The sequence below is a fragment of the Zootoca vivipara genome, chromosome 9 (assembly GCF_965207765.1).
Source record: "Zootoca vivipara chromosome 9, rZooViv2.hap1.1, whole genome shotgun sequence".
NCBI classification, from domain to species: domain Eukaryota; kingdom Metazoa; phylum Chordata; class Lepidosauria; order Squamata; family Lacertidae; genus Zootoca; species Zootoca vivipara.
The window spans coordinates 30,343,983-30,361,627 of NC_142592.1; the positions used below are offsets into that span (position 1 = coordinate 30,343,983).

At 37.9% G+C, this 17,645-nt stretch overlaps 1 protein-coding gene across 12 annotated transcripts in view; it reads right to left on the bottom strand.

Annotated features, from left to right (window-relative positions):
• OSBPL8 (oxysterol binding protein like 8) overlaps nucleotides 1-17,645 on the bottom strand; it is a 72,185-nt gene that overhangs the window by 32,197 nt on the left and 22,343 nt on the right. For 6 of the 12 annotated variants that reach the window (XM_035126743.3, XM_088676863.1, XM_088676869.1 and 3 more), the window contains one exon: nucleotides 15,361-15,498. In XM_035126743.3, coding sequence (XP_034982634.1) covers nucleotides 15,361-15,498 — 138 coding nt within the window. Of the gene's footprint in view, nucleotides 1-1,134; nucleotides 1,575-8,036; nucleotides 9,734-15,360; nucleotides 15,499-17,645 lie in introns of those variants that run through there. The other 6 variants (XM_088676864.1, XM_088676866.1, XM_088676868.1 and 3 more) reach the window with 3 other exon arrangements.

Here is a 17,645-nt window from a genome sequence, read left to right on the forward strand (position 1 = left end):
AGTTAACTACACTGCATTGCATTTGAGATCTAGCGCACATATATCTCACTTTGTCATCTGTGAGTATTAAACCACTCTAAATGCTAAACTGGACTTTCAGTAAGATATGGCAAAAACTCAGTAAAAATAACAACATACATCCTTATGAGAGTTGTTATGCAACTTACTGGCTTGGGTTAGATATCCTGAAAACCAAAACTATGAAAAGGAAACATGCAATGTTATGGTTACATTCAGAACTCTGCAATAAGTGACTGAAGCTGCAGTTATACAAGTACAGCAAATCTACTTGTCCTTTGTTTGTTGTATAAACATTTATTACTTACACAAAAAAACATGAAAAGAGGGAGCATTATTTCTAGTTTCCAGGGGATTCACATCATGTTTGTGTTGAAACTACTAACTACAAAAGAAGAGGTAGACAACTAATAGGTACATTAAAATGAAATTAGCTTGAAGGTTGCATTGGTCTTAAATAAACCAATTTTTACAGTAGTACTAACTCACACATTTACAGTAACCTTGCAATTGTGCATTTTCAAGACTGATCAAGTCCATTAGAACCAATGCAAACTAGATATACAACATTATGAGTATTTCCAAGTTATTATTAAGGAATGTAAGGATTAAAGGACATAACACTGATCAACATGGCCTCAAATTTTACATTTTAAGATTACTTCTAACAGTCAAAAGTCCTGCTATGTTGTCTACTCCAGATTTCAAAAGGACCTGCACCTAATTAGAAGCCATGTTTCATTAACTTGAAAATCATTTGGTTGTAGATTCCAGTATGTTGAAAATTCTCTTAAACTGCAGGTAAGAAAAACACCACCCATATTCAGTCAAGTATCATTCTCATTATATAATATCATCACCATCATCATCATGTACAATCACACACAATCTACAATGAAGCACTCCATTCTTTATGCTGAAGTTAAAGAAAGTGCTGCCCGAGAACACATGCCAACCATGAATCATTATTTCCACATCTCATTTTATTTTATTCAACGTGAATCCAGCTGCTTTTGCAGCTTAGAAAATTGCTTTAAAAAAGAAGTAGTAGTATTTTGTAGAAGCTTTTACAAGAAATATTTTCATGAGAACATTAAAAAGTGAGACAAAACAAACCTCGGAAGACTGGTGAAAGTGCATTGTATCCTCCGAATGAAGCATTCCGGACAAGTTTCCGACCATCAGCCCGTGGAGGCAGCGAAACTCCAGCACATGAAGAAAACCTACGTCGGTGTGGACCTTCTGCCTTCATGAGTTAGATGCTCTGTATAATGATTATTTTCATTCAGAAGGATGATGGGAATAAGAACGTTGCAGAAAGTCTTTTCCCGTCACATTCAGATTAGCAGCATGCAAGACCCACAAAGATCAAGTGCCATGTGCACACTTTGAACAAGGAGAGATGCCAGAGGCTGTTGAACTTTGTAACCAAGCTAAGAGATGTTTATGAATTCAATCCAAGCTGCTACCATTCCTCCATCAATAACATGTCATATTTCAGTCAGCGTGCCCCGAGACAAGCTGTTACTCCTCATTGTTTTGCAGGCACCAGACAACTGTCATGACAAAGTACATCAGAATGGAGGAGTTATTAAAGAAATTCCTTTGCTGCCTAATCATTCAAGCTCTATTTTATTGCACACAGAACAATTATGAGTATATTTCTAAAATTCACTCAAGAAAATTAAGAGTACTACTGAGAATCAGAGAAGGAATTTCCATTAAAGTATTTTCAGTACTTTTTATTGTGGATTAAATAGCATTTGCCAGCAAGAACTCACATAAATGGCTCTGAAAGAAAAAGCACTGCTTCTGAATGTAGTATTAATAGGCACATTAAGGGTACATTTTAGTGATACAGGAGTCAGAACTTCTGTCAGAAATTTCCAGAATTTACACAGAGTAACAAGTATCAAAAAAGTGTAAAGTGTTTATTGATGACTTTGCTTTTCAACATAATTAACAACTCTAGAGAAAGGGGGTCACTTTTCATTAAATAGTCTGACATGTTTTCAACATGTTTAAATACAAGCTATGGTATTTGCTCAACACTACACAACAACAATACTCAATAAATATGAGTAAAAATGTTATCTTTAGAAACCACAGGCTAACTCTTTTAATGGAAACAATTGAAACAGAATTTACGCTTAAAATTTCATTCAAAATTTTGCAAGCATTTGACTGCTTCACTTGCTCATCATGCAAATTAGTTAGGTGGTCAGTTTTGCCTGCTTTCCATTCGAAATGTCTAACTTTATACAACATTTTTTATTTTATTTTTAAAAAAACCCTTTCAAGTCAATTTCCCCTTGCTTTGACGAGTCATTTAAAACAGAGATTCTATAGCTGAGATTCAAGGTTGTTTTTTAAGCCATCATTTTGCCTGAATTCACAAAATTAAATATAGCAAGAAATCTAAAAGCTTGTCCAGTGGGGAAAAAATTAAACCAATAAAATACTTTGCTTATATCAGATGATCAAGAAAATTCTTAAGATTTCAAACCACTTAATCTCACTGACTAACAAAACAGAAATGACTTGGATCCAACTATTTGTACCATATAACATATTTTTTTAAAAAACATTTCAGTTTAAATCTGGCAACTGTCAGGTTTAAGCCATACAATAAAAATATATTACTAATACATCCCTCCCTGACCTGATGGGGAATCCTCATCCTGTGAGCTCACACAGAAGGTCACACACATCCTATTAGACTCCTTTCCCTCCTGCCTGCTTTTCCAGTGCCAAGATTCTGCAGTAGGATATTCTGCTTTGGATACGCTTCATACATCTCACTCTCAATTTCTCACGCTGTATGTGAAATCCATATAAGCCAACATATGGACACAGCTTAGATCCCCTTAACAGCTAGAAAACTGCTAACTGAAAGCTATGACAGAGCTTAGTTCTCATAGGTACAATCTGTTATAACCTTTGTACCACAAAGGCTCACATTATATTTTTTCACTTTAATAATGGGAAATGCCATGCTATTTAAAAAGAAAAAAAGTGCAGTTTCACTATTTATTATAATGATACATATTATAATATTAACACACCCACAGAATCTCTTCTTGAGCGTAGGGATCTAAGGACGGAACTAGAGGTTACAAGAGTAACAATGGTTTCCTTAGCAACACCAAAGTGGGAAAGGGAGGCACCTGAAGAAGAGAATCAGTGGGGTGGGGGAACAACAACAATAATAATAATAATAATAATAATAATAATAATAATAATAATTTATGGTCAAAGACCAGCTCAGTGGGGTAGTATTTAACCCATTCTCCGTCCACCAGTTCTACCCTACAAATCCACATCCCACCTGGCTATTTAAAATTTGTATCTCCCCAGCCAGGCCGTGAAACTGGAAATAAGCTCAACAGGGAGAAAACCAAGAATATTTGTGAAAACAAATCACCCTGCATGGGAGGATTAAGCACCCCTCTCCCCTCCCTCTTGCCACTGACCCTCCTTGGTAAGTGCCTCTTACCCTATATACGCTTGGTAGCCATGCAAACACAAATGGACGGTAAACATTCAAAAAGGAGTGGACCCCAAATCTGTGTCAAATGGTTTAACTACTAAAAAAAACAGGGTCCCCACCCCCATTGTTCAGCCCTGACACTTAGTTCCAGGCTCCGAGGGCCTTCTGGTGGTTCCCTCATTGCGAGAAGGGAAGTTACAGGGAACCTTATTGGTGGTGGCGCCCGCCCTGTGGAATGCCCTCCCATCAGATATCAAAGAGATAACCAATTGTACGACCTCCCATAGATATCTGAAGGTAGCTCTCTTTCGGGAAGCTTTTCATGTCTGCTGTATCGTGTATGTTTTACATTCTGTTGGAAGCTGCCCAGAGTGGCTGGGGCAACCCAGTCAAGATGGGTGAGGTACAAGTAATAAATTATTATTATTATTATAGATAAACATGAATCAAGATATCTGGTGAGAAAGCATCATCATTATTAAGTAATGTAATTTTGATTCAATATTCTGAAGCAGAAGATTGTTGTGGTTTGGTTGTTTTTTACATCTATGCTACAACACCAATATTTTCTACAGATTTTTCCTCATGCGTCACATGTTGAACTCATACTAATCCCTATTATTGGAGCTTATTTCTGCTTAAAGAGGTCTCTAATCACCTGGTGATTTGGCTTGGAAAGGCAGTTCGCACTCGAGCCTACTTTTGCCGAGATATATACATGCCTGTGATGTTCTGCTTTTAGCTGTAGAAAGAGACTTACTTGCAAGATGGAATGTTCCATTATGACAAAAAAATTCTGACACACAGAAAGGCACCATAACAGGGGCAAAGCTACACTTAATCCTTCTTTGCAACATCTAGGTTTCTATAGGCAAGATGTGTGTTGTTTTAAACTTGAGCAACTTTCCATCATATGAGCCCTCATTTGCAGTCTGAAACAGTACAGTATAACAAAGACACAAATTTGCCACTTTTAAATCTCCAGGCCAAAGCTGATAGTGGAACACTACTGCCCAAACTTAAGTTTTTATTTATTTATTAAATAAATAAATAAATAAATAAATAAATTTGTCACGTATAAAGTGATGAACTTTTACATATATCCTCCTTGTATCAATTTCCATTGTCAAGTCTTTTTTATATCAGCCTTATAGCAGCTTTACCTCTAAATCCTACATACCTTTCTCCCTTTCCTTATATCCCTGCTCCAAATTCCCAGGCCTAACTTCCTCACCATCTATCTTTTTCCTTCTTCCTGATATCTTTATTGATCTCTTTGATCTCTATCTTCCCTTCCTCTTTTGCTGCCCTGCCCTCCTGAGCATTCTCTCCATCAGGAAGGCAGCAAGAACAAAGTGCAATGTGATTTGTTTCCACTGTGTATTCTTATGTCAATATGATGGTTCTCTTTGCAGACTTTTTTTTACACTGTGGAAACACATTTCAGTGCCAACAATATTCCATTACTCTTTCCTATAACCCACAATACACAGCTTTTGGCCAACATCCATTCTTGGTATTTATTTTTATTTTTTTATTTTTTGCTACTTCCTCTGTTAATTCATATTTCTTACTCAAATGCATGGTGCATTGAAAGGCGTAAGAACCTCACAGCAGTCATAAGATTCTAGAGGAGAATACGGGCTCAGCACTCTTTCACAACAAAACATACGTCCTTCTTTGACATTTATATGTTGCCTATTCAACGCAATTAAATCTAATGTTATAGGGAAAGGGTTAGTATTTTGAAAAATATTCATTAAAAATAGTAAAGATAAAGCATCCTCCATCTTGTGGTCTGGCAGGGGACAAAAGCCAGGAGAACAGCAATTTGAGACAGAGATGCATGCAGAGCAGCAGAAATTATCATCGATGCTCCTCCAAGGTGAATTCAATAAGGTAATCAACAATGATAGCTACTTAACAATTATTATTTTATTTGTTACATTTATATATGCACCAGTTTGCTCCAGTAAAAGTATAAGGTTTGAATATTGAAACATGGTGACTTAAGCAATGCAAAGTTTCAGGACCCTAAAAACAAGTTATCTTACCATTGGATCATTTAAGGCTGCAATCCTAACCACACTTATATGGGAGTAAGCCCCCTTAAATTCAATAGGATATACTTTTAAGTAGACCTGGTTAGGATTGTGCTGTAAGAAAATAGGCTACTGTTCCAAAACCTCATTAAAATGCAACTGAGGCATGGTTGAATTCGACAGAAAACACAATTAGTAGTATAGTTTCTGCACAGTATATTGCAAAAAAAACCACAAATGGGTGTCAATTATTGTATGCACAGAAGTAATCTTGTTTCAAGTATAAAAAAACATTTGCAGTGGTTGTTGGTAAAAGAAAAAAAAGGGGGGGGAATCCCTTCAACCACTCTGGTGACTGCTATCTTGAAAATTCAGGTTCACTATTATGATGGTACTGTTCAGCCAGTGAGACAAAAATCATACACTATTCTCTGTCTAATGAAGCCCAAAGAGCAAAGAAATTGTAAGGATTGCAGGGTCATTAAGGCTATGAATACAGAAGGCGATCAGTGATAATAATCAAAATGTGTTAGCCATTACTTTCAAAGCCTTATATCAGGGTTCCCTAAAATTTTTTGGGCTTGAGGACACATTCAGAATTTTGAAAAACTGACAAGGGTACAACCACAAAATCACTGCCATTGATGCATAACCATTCACAAAATGCCTCCCATTTAAGATCACCCTCTCCAGATTAAACCCCCTCCAAAAACAAACAAACACAAAACCCTATCTCAGAATCTTCCCCGTCAACTCTATCACAACTATACCAATCATGGTCACTCCTTTCCCTCCTCCAACTCCCCCCCCCATTACTTTCACCTCCCCCTACCCCCATGTCCTTGCCAGAGCAGGTGGAAGTGGCATTTCTGTATGGGAGCCACAATGAATTTGGGGGAGTCTATAATGCCCACTTTGAAAGGATATGGGAGCTAAGCATCCCCCATACAGAAGTGCCACCACCCACTTGGATGAAGAGTTATTTGACTGGGAGACAGCCTTTGCAGGTAACCTGGGCATGGAACTGCAGATCCTGATGCCTGCAAGTCCTGCTTTGGGAATGCCCACCCAACACTGCTTGTTACTTGCACAAAGATAGAACTGATGAAGACTCTTCGCTACAAGACTGTAGCTAACAGGATCAAGAACAAGAGTCTTGGCTATGGGGGTGAGCAACACTGATGCAGAATACCTAACAAGCAGGGTCATTTTGGTGTCATATACAAAATAAGGTTATTCCAAAAGTTTTCAGCATTGCTAAGTCACTATTTTGGCATAAGCTTTGCCACAAAAATCACTATAACCATTTGGCTAGAACACTATGCTTAAGTAACTGATAATCTTTCTTTGTCCTTTTGTTTCTCCCTTGAAGTATTACAAAAATCAGTGTAGCTGAAAATGTTGAGAGTTTCTGATGTATTTATATACTTTTTGTAACGATGACATGCCTATGCTTTTCAGTTATGCAGAAATAACATTCACATATGTTGCTTATTTGCATCTAAAAGAACAGCTTCCAAAAAGGATTCCCTAGGGGGTCATTACTGAACATCACCAGTTTTGATATTCAGCATGATTTTAGTCATTTTTATTAGTATAGGAATAATTCAAGAGCTTTGTCAGAACAGATAAAAAATCTACCCAGTCCAGTATTCTGTTCTCACAGCGGCTGACTAGATGGCTATATAGAAGTCTACAAACAAGTCATGAGTACAACAACTCTTCCTCCTAGTTGTTTCCCAATAACTGATGCTTTAAAACTATTGAAATCAAACATAATTGCTCATTTTCAAAATACATTTGGTGCTCTGTTCCCGACAGCTATTCAGTTGAGTTTGAATTACATCAGTAGTAGCTATTTTTACATTTAGCCCTAATTGTAATGTAACATGGCATATTGCTATACATATGCTGCACTTGTTAATATGGCTGTGAACAAATTTTAATCTAGAAATACATTAAAGTTCAATTTCATGTTTAAAATGCAAATTTTCTACTTCAAAATAAAAAAACATAAGCTGAAATAAGAGCAAAATAAGACATAACCTTGACATGTTCAACTTGAAATATAAGGGCTTTTTGAAGCAGGCACCAAAAAATTAATCCTTTTGCTGCTGTAACAGCAACAGATATTAGAACGTGTCAGATATTTAAGATATCCAAGACAGCTCACAAAATCAATTTGTGACTCTGTGTTCATCCTGAGGCAGTGGTGGGGTGGAGAGTCAGCTTTAATAGTCCCACTACTGTCAAACCACTTTTCCGGTTAATATGATTAAACACTACAACACACAATCTTATTACATCAACAAACCTACCATAAGAAAGAAACATGTAATTAAATCCACATTACCTACATCTATGTGCAACATGTAGGCTTCCTCATGCAATGAGTTTGTTTGGAAAACAAAGTCAGCTGCTAGTAGCCATCAAGCTACTGCTGTATAATATGCAATCCAACTTAAAAGATATTTAGATATACTTGCCTTTAGAGATGTGTCTTCAACTCACCCGAATGGAAATCCAAAACACAAAAAAAACTGTATATTACAAGAATGGCAAACTGTTTTACAACCCAAAAACTAGTATTCCCAAGGTTGACAGAATCAATGCAATCTCAATTTCTCCTGAAGCACAGTTCCTCTTAGTACATCAGGCTACTGCTCAGGCACTTTTTATAAAAGCAGCTTGCTTGGCTGTAGACTTGCCTCTCAAACTGCTCTATTCCACAGCTCCTCCCACACACTTGTTGACTACTCAGGTTTCAGTTATTTTATCCCAAGCAAGACCTCTGAATTACAAGGACAACAGATTAGGCTCAAATGGGTCAAACCGGCCAAATTTAATTCCTAAAGAAAGATTTGTTGACAAGTCCTTTCTTTACAACAAGGGAACAATAAGCCAAGACAGAAAGCTCTATTCTAATTATATATCCAGGGTCAACAAATACATATAGAGAGGAAAACAGGATCTCAGCAGCGGCCTTGCCACTGCTTTGTGCATATTCAGGGGAGTATCTGCATGGCACCTTTAACACATAGGGTTCCTCTGCTAATACCCAATCAAAATGGTTGGACACAGCACACACAATTCTGCTCAATGCATTCTGGTAGATACTTTAAAACTAGTTTAGACAGTTTCAGCAAAACACAACAATCCCCAAATAACCCACAGAGAGCTTGCTTATCATGATGGGGGGGGGGTTAGATAAAATATGAGGCATGGTATAAGAACGTAAGAAGAGCCTGCTGGATTAGGCCAATGGCATTATGTTCTCACAGCAGCCAACTGGATGCCTGTGGGAAACCTGCAAGCAGGATTCTCCCCTCCGGTGGTTTCCAGCAATTGGTATTCAGAAACATTACTGCCTCCAACTGTAATGAGAAAAACTTTTCTCTATCTACTTCCTTCAAACCATGTGTAATTCTATAAACTTGTGTTTTATTTAGTTTGGACTTTTGTTACAATGTGCTTACACAGTTTTCTCATCTACCATTGCATTGCCCTGTCACCCAGTGGGGCAAGGGAAACTGCAGCCTGATTTGATCAGATTCATATATATAGTACTATTGCTACTAAAGTGCAGGTCTTTGTAACCTTAATTACAGAATTAAGAAAAAGCTGAAATCCAGGATCAGTGCTGTGCCGTGTCTGAAATGCTCCATTCTGTATTGCACAGCATGTAAATGACGACTCTGTAACTTGGTTCCACTCCCAGTCATTAACGACAACAAAAAACCCATAAGGTGGCAATCTTTTAAAGAGCAGTATATGAAAGGGATCCTATCTGAGAAGAATGGAATAGTTAGAGCTGCAGGAAGCTTATGAAACATCATGCCACAGGACATGTGGATACCACCTTCACATATTTTAGTGGTAAATGGATTTTACACTGTGCAAGCACAGAAACACGTTCTGGTACAATACAGGGATGTTCCCCTCCCCCAATCAAAGTAAGATATAATGGTTTGAAAGGAAAATGGAAAATATTCTAGTCCAATGCTCTGCCCCAATGTTTTGGGGTTTGAGGAAATAAAACCAAGTTGAAAGGAAAGAGGAAGGTGTTAAAAATATTTAGTTTTCACGCTTTTCTAGGAACTGGTGAAAATCTTTGAGTTGCATGTGATTTAGGCTTTATGTGCTATCCCTGGAATGTAACCCCCACACACGTCAAGAGTTGCCTGTACAAAGCCCTTAAAGAACTGGGTCCAGTGTACCTTCAGAACCATTGAAATCATCTGGAGGAGCACTGTTAATTGTCCCCAATGTTACAAAGGACTGACTGACTACAATTTGAAGTTGGGCATTTAGTGTTGCTAGTCCATGGAACACTCTTCCAACAGAGATGTTTTGTTCTCCCAGTTGTTTAATTTTTTATTAGTCTGTTGCCTGAATGATTATCTGCATATGTATTTTAATTTCTGAATGATTTTCTATGTTTTAGAGTGTAGACTGCCCGATATATTTTATGAAATGGTGGCATAAAAGCCCTTAAATAAAATTCCCCCAAATACCTACATCTGACAAAAAACACATTCCATTCCATTCCCCTATACTGTTAGACAGATTGATCCAAAACTACAATACTGTAAGAATTCCTTAGGTCTGTTGTTCTTCCCAGTTAAAGGGCTGTTCCTTACCCCTTGGCACCCACAATTCTACTCACAATAAAATCATTTTATTCACTTAGAATGCATAATACACAATGAGTTGCTGTGTTAATTATAAACCAGTCAGATATGTATGTACAGAGGTTGCTGAGATTGCAAATGCAGGAACATGCATGATAATGACTCAAAGGCATTCCACTACATTCAAAGACATGTGACTCAACTATAAACTGTTCTTAATTTCCATGTAGTAGATGGAGCTGGCTTTCTGCTAGCTTGATAAATGTTAACCAATTTAAAATTAGCAATATTTAAGCAGGCATTTTACAAACATAGTTGTCTAAAATGTTGGATATCAGCTGCATAGTAGCAATATGAATGTTCCTGCCTACTGAATGTATTAGAGAAGGTTAAAATGGTTAGTTGAGCAGCCACAATCTCTAAGAAAAACTTAAACAGGAGACCAACAGAAATTAACGTTTTAGAATTTAAGTTTATTGTCGTTTTCCCAATATTTTTATAAAACAAACAGGACACAAATAAACAAAGCCAGCTGAAAGGAAGAAAGAGAGAATAATAATAATAATAATAATAATAATAATAATAATAATAATAATAATAATAATTTATTATTTATACCCCACCCATCTGGCCGGGTTCCCCCAGCCACTCTGGGCGGCTTCCAACAAAACATCAAAATACAAAAATCCATCAAACATTAAAAGCTTCCCTAAACAGGGCTGCCTTAAGATGCCTTCTAAAGGTCTGGTAATTGTCGTTTTCTTTGACCTCTGGTGGGAGGGCATTCCACAGGGTGGGTGCCACCACCGAGAAGGCCCTCTACCTGGTTCCCTGTAACTTAGCTTCTCGTAGCGAGGGAACCGCCAGAAGGCCCTCGGCACTGGACCTCAGAGAAAAGCAAGAGTTCACTTATTAGGGGAAAGGAGCCAAAAATAGATACAAGAAAAAATCTGTTCACAGAATTGAAGAGGTAACTATCAGTTAATGGGTGTTAGTATGGCAGGCACTCAAAAGGATGCAGCACTCAAGACTTCTATTCTTTGGTAAGCAGATGCAGAGGATTTGTTCTTCAAGTATTGGAGCACTAGCAATTTTAACAATAGCAGGGCATGAACATCTACCTCTTGTGGGCTTCTGAAAAGCCTCAGACCACTGAATATTTCAGAAAGAGGTTCATGTAGGAGATCTTAGACCAGTTTTCACTTGATTTATCTGAAAGCACATCTCTTCTAAGAAGAAAGCCATTACTGGGCATTGCCACATCATGTGTAACAATAAGTCAGGGTTGAATCCACATTGCCAGCTTTTAACTTCCAAGTTATTGTTCTGAAGAATCAGAATTGTGTCAAGTCGGCTTCAAACATCAGTTTTTGTTGTATTAAATGCAATCAAAAGGTCCCGTGTTGAAAAGCAGATACCATAGTGGCAAGAGCTGGTGTAAAAGTCCTCAAACGGTGGCCTATAAATCACAAGCTCAATTCAGGTGATCCATAAACGGTTGCAGAACAGTGCTTGGTCCTGCACTTGATTACTATTTTTCTGATGGAGATCAAGGTTGTTTTGACTCCGCTGGATTATCAGACAGGGAAATCCATGATTTTCACAATATGACGCTGATTTGATTATGCTAGTGCTAAAGAAAATGCTCTTAAAATAGGAGTTGTGCTATGTGCTTTGATTTGATTAATAATAATAAAGTAGTCAGAGGCTAAAAAAGCTTGAGAACAAGAACCAATGAACATCAGCTCTATTTTTCTCTTACAAGACTACATTCAGCCTTCCTTCCACAGTAAGCTAGCAATACTTGCATTTGAAAAAGTATGGTACTGCCTCAGAGTCTGTAACAATCCTGGAGGACTTGATCAGTCTTTCTTGTACTTAACAAATCAAAAATACCTATGCACAAATGACTCTTGTAGAGTGTCTAGATACCAAACCCTCTTGAGAGGAATGTAACAGAAAATGAAAAATTCCAGCACATAAACACCAATACAGCTGTTCTCAGTAAACCCAGTTGTCCCGCTATCTGTAAACATGGATTACACCAAAGCATAACCTTAGCATGGTTGAAGGAACTGAAATGAAACTACCCTCTGAGAACACAGCATGCCCCTTTGGCTACCACTACTGTGGGGAGGAGCAAAGTTAGTTCATCCATAATGTATGGATCCAAAAATGACCTATTCTGAGAGCAGTGACAAATAAAAAGTTTATAGGATAGCCCATGAAAGTACCGTGGATAGGGGGGGCCTGCCATTTTGGGTAGGAGAAAGTAATTGGTCTCACAAGTGAATTTGCAATCTAAAGAGGGAAACACATGAAGGGTGGTTACAAAAATGAGACATGTCACTGGGTCTGGGAATGTTACAATGCAGTGGAAGGTGAATAGATGTAATTTCCCCTTGGAAAGTTGTATGACATTGAGGATATGATTCTGCAAAATTGGCAGAATTTTACTTCATCTCTAAGCTGTGAGAGCCTGTTAATAAAGCAACCACGTTTCTCCATATGAACTTGAATATCCATATGTATATGGCTCTGTGTCCTTCCTATGGCTCTAAGTCAGTCCCAGAGGAGCCAGGGACCAAAGCAGAGGGAATAAAAATCAATGGTGTAGTATTTTTTCAATGAATTAAAAAAAAGGTCTGAATGACATTTCCACAAAATGTTGTGAATACTAAATTTCCCTTAATTAAGTATGGTAATATTAAATTTGGGTATCATTTGGTATAAGGATGTTAAGAATATAGTTTACATCTCAACTGATCAATATCTCTGCCAGAGACATCGTTTAAGGAGGCATCTGTATGTAAGTGATGAACCAATCTGACCACTTCTCAAATGTTAATATTTACACAGGCATTTCATTTTCATCTCATGAAAACAAATTGTTCTGGTTTGCTCAGTAAATGCCAAGCCCTACTTCGATCTATCACTCACAGGCATTTCATTTTTGTTTGATACTCTGTTTTTGTGAGGATGGGGCTGTGCCAAGACAGAGTGAAGCAGAAAGGAACAGCTTTGAAAAGAAGAATCATAGAATTGTAGACTTGAAAATGGCACCAGACTGGAAGTGTCCTCACTCAGGAAATGCTTAAGCAACACAATGAGTTTCAGACTAGGTTGCTGGGACAAAACAGTTGTCGTTATTTAAGTATAATGAACCATGATGCATGCTAGAAATAAATTATAATACAGGTCAGGGATACCAACATGGAACCCTCCAGATGTTGTTGGACTACAACACTCATCATCCCTGTCTACTGGTCATGCTGGCTGCTGCTTATGGGAGTTGGAGTCTAACAATCTCTGGAGAGCACAATGTTGACTATCACTGTTCTAAGTACAGTGGTGCCTCGCTTAACGAATGCCCTGCTTAACAAAATTTCCGCTTAACGAAAGGTTTTTTCTAGTGGAGGTTGCCTCGCTAGACGAATTCGTTTTATGAAAAATTCGTCTAGCGAATCGCGGTTTCCCATAGGAATGCATTGAAATTCAATTAATGCGTTCCTATGGGCAAAAAAAAAATTCAATGCCTTCCTATGGGATTCGCTAGACGAATTTTTCGTTATAAGAAAAGACCCGTGGAACGAATTAAATTCGTCTAGCGAGACACCACTGTAATCTGAAATGTTACAGGAAGAAAGAAACAACTTGCAACTTTCTATATACCAAGTTCAGCTTGCTTTACCTGCCCATTCACTTCAAGTTTTGCTCAAAAAGGCTGCATAAGTTTACAACAATACACACACATATTATTCTACAGACAACTAGCCATAAAAAGCCAAGGGTCAGGGCTAGCAGTGACAACTGATAAAAGGAAGAAAGGGTACCAAACAGACACGTTCAAGCTAAATATTCTCTAAAATCGTCATAATGCCTCTTTACAACCCATCTCACTATGATTTTGAAAAGAAACAAAAACTAACTGGAATTAGAAAATTTGAAATATTTCCATTTTCTTGGGAGTTTATTCATCTTGCATTTGGCCTGGAAACTTGCCATGCATAATCTCTGCTACAAAAAATGAGCAGCACAACAGCACAAGTTAAGGTTTCTCTCTTTATCAATCTGTGCATCAGAAAGCTGGAGAAAAGATTCCCCAAAAGTAGAATTGCTCTTCCTCAATTCAAAGAAGAGTTCTGAGGCAACTGAAAGCAGCTAAACATTTACAGCCCAAATCCTTAGCATTTTCTCAGAAGTGTTATTTTGGGCAGTGAGGCTTGTTCCTGGGTAAGTGTGCACAGAATAGCAGCCTTACAGCATACAGTATGCTTACTCCAACAGAGATCATGCAAGCGTGAATAGGACTAAAGTCTTAGAACACTATTTAGCAAAGGGCAGGCTAATCTACAAGCCTCCAGATGTTACTGGATGATATTTCCCATCACCCCAGTCAATGGTAGTTCAATGGTAAGGAATGTGTATATTTGTAATCCACCAACATCTGTTCCCACCCCCTAATTTATGCAGAGGGTATTAATTCAACCAATTGGTGTTCTCTGTTATTAAGAATCATTCTAATCAATTCAGATCTGAATCACAAGAGTGGAAACTGTTCACAAACTGCAAGGAATTTCAAGCGGTACAAAGCACAAATTCCGAATTTTAACTTTTGACTCTTCATTCTATTTAAAAATTTCAGAAATTTGAATAGCCATTAATGGTGTACAAAACTGTCTTACAAATGCTTTTAACATGCATACAAATGCAACCTGAAACAGTAGACTGAAAACAGAAGACATAAACTTGCACATTTATTAAGGTAAGAAATTATTTTCTGAACCAGATGAGAGGCAAAGAACAGAGAACAATTTTCAGCTCATCTAAAGGATTCCACATTTTAAAACAGTTTTTACTGACATGTAGATGAACACATTTGCTGCAAGTGCTGCAGTAACTATTGAAGACACTATGGGCTGTTTTCAGCTAACCTATTCCACTAGTGGAAGCCTGTGCAAGGGCTCCCATTGGCACAATGAAACTTTCCTCCCTCCTTTTATCCCAGATCTGCTCTGGAAGGTTGGGAGAACTCCCAGAATAGCATTGGGGGGGGAGGGGATTATTCAATCAGACAAGCAGAAATGCTTGTGCTGATGAAACAATCTATTTAGGGCTAGGTTGAATTCCACCCTTGATCCAGTTTGACATTCCAGTCATCTAATGAAATGCTTCTTACCATGGCCATGGACTGTTCCTGGACTAAATGATGGCTGCTGTAGATCTTTGGTTGGAGTAAGATAGCCTTCTTTTCCTTGACGCTGGCTCATCTTTCCTGGACTCAGAACATGAGCTTCATCATTGTTTGTTACCACACCTGAAAAACAAAGAGGATTATTAATTAATTATTCACTGCACATGGTGTTTTACAGAGTACAGGTCCATCCCCAAGGAGAAACAAAGGAGGGAGGCAAAGCGAAAGCAGGGTATATAGGAAAGCAATATGCAGTTCTTCCAGTCATGTGTGCTTAGGCCAAGTTACAGTATGGCATGGGAATAAGAGGCTTACACCAATGGCTTCACCGAAATGGTGGGATTTGTGGGAGGATTTAAAGGAAAGTAAGAACGCACAGTTGTTCTGGGAAATGGTTGTAAATATGGGAGAAAAGGGTGGCATCTTTTGAGAAAGCAGGATTTCTTCAGGGGCTGGAGCTAGACGAGGTAAAATCATGGGCAGGGATGCATTGGCTATAAGAGCGGGAAGATCAGGGTGGACACATTAGTCCTCACAATGGACATGCTATTCCTCACTGCCTACAACATTTCATCAGTAAAGACATACAGTACAAATGTCTTCCAGTGTTACTAAGAGTAAAATGGGATTTGCTGCCCCATGTGGTCATCCCATGCCACTCTGATAACTTTAGAATATCATTTCAGGCACAGGTCTATGAACACAGCTGCTTCCCATTCCCGAGGTCTATAAAACTTCTTCAAAAATCAATTTCAGAATTTCTTTTGCGCAGCATTTTGAGTCCTACTTGTACTATTAATCACATCTTCCTATAATCTTTAAACCAAACATTCCCAATATTAAATTTCTAAAGCTAACAAATAGTGGTACCAACAAACTGGACAGATCCTTCCATGTTCAAAAAATGAAAAAGTTATGTCTTAGAGTTGTACACCTTTTAATTAACAGCTTAAGTAATACCCAACCTAACACCCATTCATAGATTCAATACCAAAAGAGTATAGCTTTTTTAGAGCATCAACTTCAAATCTAATAAAACGTACATGTTTATTTTTTAGATACTGCTTGCTGTCTTTTTGTTAATAAGAATTGCACGTTCTGATGTCATGTCATGTTGCTTCAAAGCCCCCACTTTTAAAATATTTCAATACTGCTACATTGCCCTCTAGAGACTTCACTATGAAAGTGCAAATTTCTTCCATTTTTCCACCAGTAGTGATTCTGTTCTGCTCTTGGAAAATATCAAACTCTCAATATTAAAATATTCACCATAAATTTATTGTGGTCAACAGACCAGAGATAAGACCAAAAATAAAGCCATACAATTTACCATACTCTTAAGCATAGGATAAAATGCAAGGCAGAAGCCTTGGTAAAGCAAATTCTAAGGGATATTTCTTTTCCAGACCTTTTGGCTTACTCATCCACAACCTGCTCATTTTGTTCCTTAGACTTTTTATTATTATGCTCCTTTTAAGTTAGCTGCTTATTTTAGGAGTATTTTAGGAGTATGCATGTATTTTGGCTTTTACACATAATAACCAAGAGGTAGAATCTGTGGAACATGTTCCTTTTCTTTTTGTAATGTTTATGCTGGAGCTTATTGGCAAATGATTGCCCAAACTGGCTGAACTACCTGTAAGGTCAGCTCCATTTTACATAAAATACTTGCTGGTATATAAAATCTCAAAGGCTTCAGCCATATAGGTATACAACCATACAGACTGGATCAGGCATCCCCAAACTTCGGCCCTCCAGATTTTTGGACTACAATTCCCATCTTCCCTGACCACTGGTCCTGTTAGCCAAGGATCATGGGAGTTGTAGGCCAAAACATCTGGAGGACCGCAGTTTGGGGATGCCTGGACTGGATCCTCCCAAGCACACCAAATTAAATGACTCCAACATACAGCTGTGCAACACACATAGGCATGAAAGCATCCTAGTTCTCAATGAGTTGGTAGAATGTCTGAGATGTACCACTTCCAAGTGGAAACTTGCATGTTGAATATTTTAGGATGCAAGTAAATCCTATCCACATAGAAAAGCAGGAATCAGGGAGAAAGTTGCATGGGGTATTAAATATTTTTCAGATGGAGGAACATTCAATTCTGCAATTCCCCACATGCACTTAGAAGCAGAACATCTCAGAGATTCGACCCCCTCAATGATAATTAGGGCGTAATTACCAAGACTACTCTACTGTAGAGAAGATCCTGACATGACAGGTTAAGCCACTGATTTATCTGCAAAATTTAAAAATTTAAAAA